Raw genomic sequence first — 11,251 nt, forward strand, 5'->3', positions numbered from 1 at the left:
CCCCGGGGCGTCCGCGCCCCCCTGCCCTCCGAGAGCGGGGGGAGTGCTTTGGGGGTTTTACTAAAGGGGGGGCCTGTACTTCGCGGTTACAGAGGGACACCCCGAGCTGTCGGCAGCACCTCCGGGGCCACCGAGCCGTTCTGGCTGCGGGCTGACACCCCGGGGGCCGCGGCCCTGCGCCAGCACGCACCCGTGGGAGCCAAAATCCGGTCTGCGGCTCCCTAAATTCATGGTCGGGGTGAAACCCTCCCCACTGGTAAAAACGTTACTCAGTCTGGACCTTGCGTCTTTCCACAGAGAAGGTATTGGTGCAATGGGATGTAAACGTGCTTTTATTACAATTATTAATTATACAGCAAAAAGTCGCCACTTACATAAGTCAAAAGGCAGTGCTGACTTCGGCCTCCGCCGAGCTGCAATATCCTCTGGCTGAAGCACGGCCAAGGCTCCCTGCGTGGAGGAGGGCCAAGGAAGCCAGGCTGCTACCTCCCTGCATTCCTCCTCTAGGGACTCGCAGGAAATCCTGTATAAACCCATCAAAAGAGCAAGGGTAGGGACAGACTTAAGGGAAAAAGGAAGGAGTTCCTTCCCTGAAAGATAAAACGCTGAAAGGCAGCACAATGGGGTCAGCTTTATCACAGGGTAAATCCCATCTTCCTGAATTAACTTCTGCCTGGGGGAGGGAAAAGACAAACACTTCCTAAAAACTTATTAAAAAGACAAATATATCTGTTATCCTGAGCGTGCTTGTCACCTCTGAGATTATGAATACCTCTGCTCGGTTACAGCACTAACGTTGCTGTCTCCTGGGGTCCCACGCTCCCACCAACGCAAGTAGAAATGGAACAGCAGCAAACTTTAGCCCCTGAAGATTAGTCTCCATCAGAGAAAGGAGAGGGACTCCTCTAGAAAAGAATCCAGAGCAAGAATTTAACGTAAGCAGGTCAAACTCCTTGGCAGTTTAAAGCCTTCACATTACTACTGCCTTTTCAGTGCCCTATTTGGAACAGGAAGCAATTGTAGAATTGCTCCTCATTTTACTACACATGGGAGCACTTCCCTTTTTCTACTCTATGGACAATGTTTTCCCCGTTTTGAGGTCACAGAGTACTTGAATTTTGTCTTAATGAAGAAACATCCCTTCAAAGCTCACTCTGAAGTGCCTTTGTATTCTGGAAGACGTAGTACTGACACAAACCACCACAACATGGCATAGTATTTTTCAGAATTCATAGCAACACCTACCAAATACAGCTCCTACTGTTACATTCAGCCACCCCAGCAAGAAAGACCGTAAAGCAGATACCACCTTCAGCAACACATTCTCTTTGCTTTTTATGGATTTCACCTACAAACTTAGCATTCCTACAACACGAAGAATATGAATAATTCAGCACGGGTAACAATGGCGTCTTAAGGAGGCAGGATGAGGCCACACACAACCTGAATTTGTTTAGTTCATCAAGACAAACTCAAGTCCATCTTCCCTACGACTGAGAAGCGTGTCCTCATGCAGCAACATCTGCTCTACTTAATGCAAAACAGCCCTTATTTATTCAGCTCCAAAGCCTGACAAGCTCAGAGGCAGAACAGTCTTTGTTTATTTGTGAGACTCTTGGTTCTTCTCTGTCCACGAAAGCTAAGAAACATCACGTTTTTATGGCTTATTCTACGACATGGACGTATCAACAGGGTTTACCTGCCCTAAGGGGGATTCAAGTGAAGCAATTCTCATAACTCATCCCTCTCCACAGGGAAAACGCCAACGACTGCAGAACATCCATTCTGCAGCTTAAGCGCTAGAGAATGAAACACTATCACAACTTACTCTGAAGCACCTGCCTCTGCAGAGATTAAGCAGAAAACAATTCCATGCAGCTCTCTAACCCAGGGGTGGTGGGGTTATGGACCTTGCAGCTCAGAAGCTATCCAGCTCTTATGTCTTTGGGTATGTACAGGGGAACTAAACACAAACATCACTTGCACTTGATCACATCCACTTCCCCGCCACCACGGTAACACCACTGCGAAGCCATTACAAAAAGCCAGCTCAGGCAAAATGCAGGATTTCTGGCAGCACTGTTCAACAAAGGCTCAATCTAAAAAGAGATTTCTCCCTTTTTATTGTTTTTGCTTTAAATAATTTGGCATTAACAAAGGCTTGAGAAGAAGTAGCACCACGTTCTGGGTGCCAAGGTCCTGGATGAGCATGTCTGAAAGATAGCAGGCACTTCTAATTAAACATACACAGAAAAGACAACAACCTACGTTGCAAATAAAACCACCACTGCATATGCTTTTCATTTAAGCACCAATAGTAAATATACATACGGATGTTATGCTTCCTACTAGGGAACCCAAAGGTCAAAGCAGAGAGCTCAAGCAGAGAGAAAGGCAAGTGTCATTACATGAAGCTGAACACAAGCAAAACCATTCCATTTCAAGCCTTTCTGCCACAGGATTTAGAGGCTTTACAGATATAATCTTTTGGCAAAGCTATTGTTCCAATCCAAAAGCAAAAAGTAAATGAAATGCAGCTAACACCTTTTTCCATATTTTCATGTGCGCCACATCACTTCGTCTTTTTGTCCCTTCCTGCAGCATTGCAAACACCTCTTTATTTTACTGAAATCCTCTTCAAAAAAAAAAAAAGAAGACAGAACAAGCCAACACATCCCCTTTATTAATTTAAAAAACACGGAAGAAAAGTAATAGGGAAAGTTTTAGCAATAAAAAAGGGATCCTGCTTAAAAATCTATAGAACTTGTCTAGCAACATAAACTGATTTCTTTGGGTTAGAGATGACCCCATACAAAACCCCAAATTCAGAACACTCACAGTGCAGGAGAGTCTGGCTACAGACTACTTTTATACTTTAGGTTAAACTCCTCCCTTAAGATTCATGTATCCCACTGCTACCAGCTTTGACATAAGTAGAATACGTAGCCCTCACAGTAATATTTTCCTTAAATAGTAATGGATATGTTTTAGCTTTCAGACAGAAAAACACTCTGGGCCATGTTAGAAAGAACTCTAGGGTCACAGAGACTTATGGCTGACTCTTTAGAGCAAACTTAGAGCAGACTGCACAGCAGTTATACAAGCAATTAAGAAAAAAATCTCTTATTTGGCATTTCTCTATCACTATCTCTTGGGCCTGTGACGTGAAGGTCATTCACCGTTAAGCAGATATAACGTACGCCAATGGGTTCTGCTTGGCTGAGATGAAAGACTTTCATGCTCCTGAATATAAAGCAATGAACAGTGTTTCCAGCTGTCCCTGAAAGGCCTCATCCTCTTCCCATCACAAAACTCGGCTCTTCAGCATCATCTTCCTTCTCTTCCTCCTCCTTGCTATCATCCTCTTCATCATCCTCACTGCTGACTTGCTCTTGAGGTTGATCAGGTTCTAAAAACACAAACAGTATGAATTGAGAACATATTCCCATGCGTCTCTCCCTTAAGTATTTCACAACAAAATAGCCTCAGGTGCTAAGCAACGTATATTAGGTCATGCTAATTAGTACAGATGGATAACATACTCCCATGAGTCTTCCTTGTTAAATATCTCACAACAAAGTAGTCCCAGATACTAAGGAAACATATCAGGTTATATTAATTTTACTGAGCAATGTAGAGCTCAGAATATCAAATTCTCCCTTGGAGAAATATTCCCTTAACGCCAACGTTACCATAGTGCCAAGTCCATCATTAAACAACTCCAGCTCCTATGGCAGGTTATTTCAAACAGAGGCAGTCAAACGCTGAAGTGATAAATTATCTCCTTCCCAGTCTCCCCTCTGCTGCTGCCATAAACCTTCAAGTACCACAGAGTATTGTTAAAGAATGCAGGCACTGGGAAGCCACGGGCAACTCAGTGTATTTCTACACCTATCCACGTTTTCAGAAATTCCACAAGGTGCTGTAAACTTTTACAGCCTGTTTGGTATACAACACTGTAAATCCAGGAACTCATTAAGATATATGTAAGATTAACAAGGAAACTTGTGAAGCCTGCTAAAAGACCAGAAAACACCTACTAGAAATTAGATAATGGCTACTGAAAATTAGGTACAGCACAAAATGGGACCTGAATCTAACAGCCATTCTACTCCCAGCAGCTCGTGTACCTTTACTGCTTCTCAGGCCAAGTCACACTCAGCTCGCGCTCTGACCAGTTAACATGTAGGATTCAGGATCACTGGTCTGATGCCACCACGTGGTGAAGTTCGGCACTTTGTTTTTATTAGGGGTCTGTACAAAAATGCAACTTTAACAGCTGATCTTATTTAGCGCCAACCTTTATTCTTCATGTTTTTACTGCACCAAAGGCGAAAGATGGCACTCAGAGGTTTTACTTATTCATTCAAAAAGGAAGATAAATGCATGCCTGCCACATCCAACAAATACACTTACATTAATTGGGAAAAACTCTCAGATCTCAACCCAGGGCACACAAAACCAAGCCTATTCTCAGTAAAATAAGATGGCTATCAGGGGCTTCAATATCCACTGATTTTATTATTAATTATTTTAGAGAACCACAAACTGTAAAGAGCGAAAAACTGTTCTAAAGACAGGGGAGTTTGAATTCTGGCTTCCAGAAGATTGTGCTGAACAAAAACATTCCAGCCCAGCAACTGGTACATGACAGTCCCATACAACAGTGCCAGCCCCTGCTCCAGCTCCCCTCTCCCCCAGCCACTCCCTGAAGAGATGGGTACTATCTTTTCTACTCAAAGTGAACAAAAATGTTGACTCAAATTCTCCTCCCGGTCACAATTCATGAACAAGTAGCTTTGAAAAAAAACCCCAAACAAACCAACCAGAACCAAATCAAAACACCAAAAAAAAATCCACTCTGCTACATTCACTTGCCGTCACAAGTAAAATTAACCAAACAATTAATTTGTCCTCCCATGTTTATATGGGAGGCTGGCAATAGTTCAGTTGAAACAGATCCAATTGTGAAAAGCAAAGCAGAAATAAGGTAGAACTGTCACATGAGTGACTGTTCTAGCAGAATTATCAGAAATTGCTGTAACTTTAAGACTAAGAATTACTGCAGAGTTAGTGTGCTAATCCACAAAGGGCAACTATTTGAAAGAGTAAGCTAAAATATACTCGCTGAAACAAAGTAATGAACATTCAAAAGTTTGAGGAGTTACACTGACATTGCTGAACATTAATTTTCAAGACTGCAGGAGAACAGAGGCAGTCAGGTTTTTCATGTTTATGAAAAATGCTAAATAAAATAGTTGTGTGGAACAGATGGCACCAAGGTGGCTCAAATTCTTACACACAAAATTGTAACTCGGTTTCTTGCTGTCCAAGCTGTGAATTTTTTTCCACCTGTTTTCCCATACGCATTCAAAATATACTTAAAAAAAGAACAGCCTTTAACGATACTGCCTTTTTTAGCAGAAGATATTCTAAATCTGCAGTCTTGTCAGAATAGCTGGAGCAAAACATCCACAATCAACAGACTCAAGATTCCAATGTTTGCTCTGCAAAATTTCCCCTAATAATGGGAAAATATTCACAAACAGGCAAGTTATTTGTAAGATTAAATCTCAACACAGATGTCTTTCAAAGAGGACTTTTGAAACATCAGCTAAAATAACAACCTTTAGGCTCAATCTTCCTATCCATGTATTGAGAATTGCTGGGGTGGTGTGCTCTGATTAGGGAACAGAACTAATTCTTGAGAAAATAAAAATAAATTTCACTGACCTTTTTCCTGCTTCTTTTGTTCAAGTTTGTTTTTCTTAGCTTGCAGTTTCTTCTCTTTTAACTTCTGGCTATAAAGTAAAGAAAAGACTCTTTTGCAAATCCAACATTGTAAAGCTTGTGCACATTCATACACCAATAAAAGACATATTACAGACATCTTGAAAAACAGACTTAAGAAAAATGATCAATTTAAATTGGGCCTCAACTGAAAATTCAGCAAGAGCTAACTTAGACACATGATCAGCACAAACTTTTCTATGTTGTTTTTAGTCTAATGGATTTTTTTTTTTTAAAGTCTTCCATGACGTTACTGCAACCAAAACTATATGATACACAAGAACCTTCAAGAACACAGAAGGAATAAAAATTACACTGCGCCTACATTTTAGCTAGCTAGCCTAACAAACAAAAAGAGAACATGGTGTCAAAATCCAGACTGCTCGAACTGAACATTGGAAAAAAAAATTGTAATCACTAGCAATATATACTTTAATTGAAAAAAAGTAATGCAGTATGCTCTGACCTTCATCTTTGGCTGTACTTCATCAGTATCAGGCCCTAGCAGTAACATTAAGAGCAAAAGGGAATTTCAGTTCTTATGACCCAGTTCTGTTTGCCTAGCAAAGGTAACCAGGCAGACATGGGGCAAAGCAACCTGGGATTCCTGTTCCTCTTTCAACACCATAAATTAATTCTCTTGAAACAGAGTGCCAAGTACTGTAGCTGTTAGGTCAGGACAGAAGAAAAGGGGTAGTGAGGGAAGTCAGAGGAGCTCCTACAGGGCAAAGCCACTTGGAACCTACACCATTACACTATAGAAGGGTTACAAGAAGATGTCGGAGTGTTTAGGCAGCATTTGCTGTTTGAACAGTTGTGCTCCATCTCAGCCAGGAAAAAGGCAGCAGGCCAGATCTGACTTGCTGGCCATCTGTTGGACCACACCAAAGTCGGATGGTAACAGGGTTTGTGTTGTGCACTTTTGTGCTAATATGCCAGTGAGTCACTTTGCACAGGCCTTTCAGCAGCGACTCTCAGCTACAAGATGTAAACCTCTCATTCTCTAAGAAGCCAGAGAGAGGCTGCTAAGGATCAGACCCTCTGAAAGAGCCTATCCATGAATAGGCCGCTATTTCTGAAAGGTACAGTGGACAGAGACTGTGAAATTTAAATTCTTGTATCGCTGCATTACAACACTCGGACTATTTGTTGAAAGCATCAATCCTGTAACCGTTTCACTTTGTCTAAAACTGAAGAGAAGGATGGATGTAATATTTTTTAATTTTTCCATCTAACTTACTAGTCTTGACCTGCCAGACGTTTCCATGAAGTAGGTAGGTAGAAGAAGCTACTGATTTTAATAATACTGCTCGCTTCAGTAGCCTTTTCAGTATTCACAGACTGAAGTGGACTAGTCACACTGACAGCGTCCAGAGGACAGCATCAGGCCCCACCATGCTCTGCTAGTCCAAATCCATACACATACCCATTAAGCAGCACCCATTTTTGCACTTAAGCTGCTTCATGTCAGCTGTTTCAGATATTTATTTAAGTCAGATGTATATACAAACCTTTCTTGACATTGTTATAGCAAATGTGCAGTAAGGCATGTTGCAGTCAACATCACAGTGTGAGCAAAAGCTGCTCAACCAGTCAAAACTTACCCTGCTAGCGACGGCATGGAAAATAAACCAGGCCAGCAAAGCCTGTCAAGTTTACAGCTACCTTTAGAAACCAAGCAATGACATTAACAAAATTAATTTCCACAGCCAGACTTCTCAGCTGATAGATGTAGGCACACAATGACAGCACTTATCCAAAGCATGCAGCTACAGATGAGGACAGGGCATGAGGGTTTCCATGTCAAGCCTCCTGGGAACAATCTGCCCTTACCGCTTCCTTCTGCGTTTTGCTGTTTGTTCTTCTGCAATCATCTTATTCCTCTCCAGTTTCTTCTGGAATTCCTCATCTAGTCTTTGCTGTAATTGATCACATGTCATACTTTGGTCACAATCTAAATTAAAATACTTCTTTTAAAAGTCATGTCCTTTTAGGGAGAAGTCTTTTAGCAAAATACAGAAGGGAGCTTTGCCAGACTTTGTCTAGCTTCTTCTTTATACAAAAGCTATATTCCTAGAGATGACTTCTGTACAGACATCATTTTTAACCTGCAGCCTGAGCCAAACATCGAAGCCTTCAGAGGGAGGAATCCTCACCAAATCAGATGAGGGAAGCTGGGCTTCTGCCTTACAGAATGCTTCAGTAAAAACAAGAGAATAATTTGAGACACAAACATTAACATACGGATCAAAGGACTCATCTTGGTCGAGAGATTAAAACAGTAATGCTCTCTGAAAAAGGTGCTATTCCACTCGACCAAGACTTAAAAGAAAGATCCGGATTCTGTGCACAGGCACTTGCTTTGATTCTGACTGTGCAAGACAGTGATATTTGGGATTTCTAGTTTATAAAGCATTTTAAACCAACCTGAGAACACACACATTCACGTGCAGTCTTACTGTGTGCTAGGACCCCAGTGAACAGAGAAGATGGAGCATGTCTGACACAAAGCACCAAATGTTTCATTACTGACAAAGACGCCACATATCACATACTCCTACAGTTTTTCTCTGTTAAGAGGTGGTTTGGAACTGAATTATTTGTACATGACTTTAAAAGGGAAAAAAAAAAAAAAAAAAAAAAAGAGATTTGCAATGAACACCAAATAGTCAAGGGGAGGATTATAAAGAGTCCTGCTGACCTTCTCAGCCATGGCATCCATGAAATCTTGCCTCTGGTACTCTCGCCGACGAAGATGCCGGTACACATGAAACTCCCCACTCCCAGCTCCAGCACTGGAACCTACAATAAAGAAGAGTTAGTCTACTAGAAAATAATGTATACTAGATGCTCACAAATGACTACAGCTTGATGCTGAGGGACAGGATGTATGAAAGGGCACTACAAGATGAAAATCTGCTAACAACACGCACAGTTTGTCACCGTTTTATGTAAGCTCAGATCACTCACAATCAAAAGCCAAAGTGAGCTGCAAAACCACACACTTATGGGTCACTGCAGTCTCTGCCGGTCAATTACTCCCCTAAAGAGAATCCAGTCTTAGCTGGACATCGAGGCAGTAAAAGAACTAGAGATCAAATGCACACCCCATTCTCTTCTAGGCAGCAGTGAACTAAAACACCCTACTGAGGCTGCTTCTGACTAATTTTCAGCATCTCATACAAAAAATAAAGGTCAACAGAAAGGTGATAAACCCCCATCATATTATGCTTTCCCATGCCAGACAGATACCACTGCCAGTTTTTGACTGTTTCTTCATAAATGAAATCCCTATAGCTCTCTCTTCTTGGCATCAGTCCGCACGCTGAAGTCTCACAGGAGCTTTCAGCGCCACACTCCATCCTTTTCCTCTGTCTCCTGAGCCATTTCTCAATGCTACACACAAATATATGCCTCAAAGAAGACGCCCAGCAATTAAAACATGGCAGCTGGGACTGCAATAGGGGTGCTCTTGATACCAAGAGAATCCCAGCGTGTCAGGTGCTCCCAGAAAAAACAAGACAGTTCATCTCAAGCACACAGAAAAGCTATTTGGAAAAGCCCTGAGGGAATTATAATAAGCAGAAAAGTTTACTCAGAAGTAAATAAAAGCCTTAGTGCAAGATCAATTATTCTGAAATAAGAACAAGTCAGCCTCTACAGAGGATCATTAATAAGGATGAAGGTCCCAAAGAAAGACAGAACTTCTACATGCAGGTGAAATTTATACCACAACTACTACATTTAATCCATGCAGGTAAAAGTAAAGTGTAAGCAGAATACTTGGGTCGGCTTCCTTGCACTGCTGCCGGCTCCCTACCTGACCACATACAATCATATCTGCTGCAAGTGTCTGATTCTCACTGAGTCTGCTTCTCACTGAGTCAGACTCAAAGCAGCCAAAAGAGTGACTTCATAAGTTTCCAGAGCACTCTCAGATCCATGGAAAGGACAGACTTACTTTATCATCATTTACTTTATCATCATTTACTTGTCATCACCAGAGCAGCAGCTTATTTCACTGCACACAGTCCACATGCTGGAGTGACACAGGCATTGTTCACTTTGCATTCTAACAACAAGCAGAAAACTGGAACCCAAGAACCAAATAAAACTTGAAAAAGCAACTCTTGAAGTACATTTCATACCTCCTTTCCCCAGCAAAATGAGCAACAATGGAAAACCATCTCTGGCCTTTTCTGTTAAACACTTTCCTAAGTTTAATGAAGCTGACCCTAGAGTTATCTGAAGAATAGTATCTTTACCCATCACATCTCTAACGAACTCCGGGGGAGGTCGTGGTGCCCATTCATTCAGTTTTTCAGGAATTGGTACAGTCTTTTCCTGCAAGAACAAACCAACCAGTCATCAGTATCTTCTAGGAGCAAAGTCTGCAATTTTAACACATTGTTGAAAGGTGGTATATGTCTGACAACAGCCTCTTCCATCAGCTGACAGATCTCAGAAGGAGCACAGCTGTAGTAATTTCTTCATGCACAGAGATCAGAAGCAGGCAGAAAACGAGAATCAGAAGGTATCCTCTTTCCCTCACATTCAGGCCTGCAGGTCAACAAACCCCAGGAGGATTAGGAGAGTCTGTGCTTCTTTTCAGTATGGAAACTAGAAGGAAGCAAGTCAGCACCTCCAAGCACTCGCAGAAACTGAGTATACTCCCACTACCAGTAGTCTGGGAAGCGATGAAAGGCATCTGTGCACCTTCCATGCCAGATCTACAAAGGACAGGGAAGAGCAGGGAAGGGAGAACACACAGTGCAAGGTCAGAGGAGAAACACAGGGTGGGGACGTCTCAATCTCCTCCAGCACACACAGAGGGATGGTGAGAATCTCCACCTGGCAAACACCTCCTCAATACAAGGACCAAAACACCCAGTTACAGGAATCAGGGTCGTGCTCGCCCCCCCCCCATTAAAAGCAGCAGTTAGAGGAAAGCCCAGCGGCAGAGCGCTGGGGGGTCAGCCCTCCCCGTGGGTCCCCAGAGAAGGGTCTCTGCCGTCACAGCACCCCGGGAAAGCCAGGTCTCTCTCCCCTCACGGCCACCCAGTGTGTGTGTGTGTGGGGGGGGTCGGCCTCTCCCCTCACAGACCCAAGAAGGGGGAAGGTGGTGTCGGTCCCTTTTCCCTCACGGAGGCGGCGAGGAGAAAGGGAAGGACGGGTCAGACCGACTCCTTACAGAACCACGGAGGAGGATCGGCCCCTCTCCCCTCACAGACCCCCGGCGTGGGATGGGGGTTTCAGTCCGTCCCCCCGCAAGGACCCGGGAGGAGGAAGGGGGATATCGGCCCCTCTCCCCTCACGGAACCGGGCAGGAGGAAGGCGGGGGTCGGCCCCTCTCCCCTCACGGAACCGGACAGGGCAGAGGCCCGGCGGGTGCCCTCACCGGGTTCCTCATGAGCCGCTCGAGGCGGAGGCGCTGCTCCTCGGCGGCACTCCGCGGGATGAC

The 11,251-nt window shown here is 43.4% G+C and overlaps 2 protein-coding genes across 3 annotated transcripts in view; both read right to left on the bottom strand.

The window, feature by feature from the left end:
* Positions 1 to 11,251, bottom strand: part of ORAI2 (ORAI calcium release-activated calcium modulator 2) — a 28,277-nt gene that overhangs the window by 10,905 nt on the left and 6,121 nt on the right. The window contains exon 1 of one of the 2 annotated variants that reach the window (XM_026861418.1): positions 375 to 2,151. The exons of the other annotated variant lie outside the window; for it this stretch is intronic. The gene's annotated coding sequence lies outside the window, so the exon portion shown is untranslated. Of the gene's footprint in view, positions 1 to 374; positions 2,152 to 11,251 lie in introns of those variants that run through there. 2 annotated transcript variants of the gene reach the window in all.
* PRKRIP1 (PRKR interacting protein 1) lies at positions 2,273 to 11,245 on the bottom strand. The gene is made up of 6 exons (XM_026861419.1): positions 11,189 to 11,245; positions 10,056 to 10,134; positions 8,492 to 8,592; positions 7,624 to 7,709; positions 5,734 to 5,801; positions 2,273 to 3,409 (listed from the first exon to the last, which is right to left on the bottom strand). The coding sequence occupies exons 1-6, from the start codon at positions 11,198 to 11,200 to the stop codon at positions 3,291 to 3,293; spliced, it is 465 nt and encodes a 154-aa protein (XP_026717220.1). The 5' UTR covers positions 11,201 to 11,245; the 3' UTR covers positions 2,273 to 3,290.

This window comes from Athene cunicularia (genome assembly GCF_003259725.1).
Source record: "Athene cunicularia isolate RWA chromosome 19 unlocalized genomic scaffold, athCun1 chr19_part1, whole genome shotgun sequence".
NCBI lineage: Eukaryota > Metazoa > Chordata > Aves > Strigiformes > Strigidae > Athene > Athene cunicularia.

What these genes read in the sequence shown, in the direction of transcription:
- PRKRIP1 (XM_026861419.1), bottom strand. An exon ending in GTTCGTTAGAGATGTGATGG is followed by an intron (nt 8,593 to 10,055) that starts GTAAAGATACTA and finishes TCTTTATTGTAG; the next exon opens with GTTCCAGTGCTGGAGCTGGG. An exon ending in ACAAAAGAAGCAGGAAAAAG is followed by an intron (nt 3,410 to 5,733) that starts GTCAGTGAAATT and finishes TTGTGTTTTTAG; the next exon opens with AACCTGATCAACCTCAAGAG.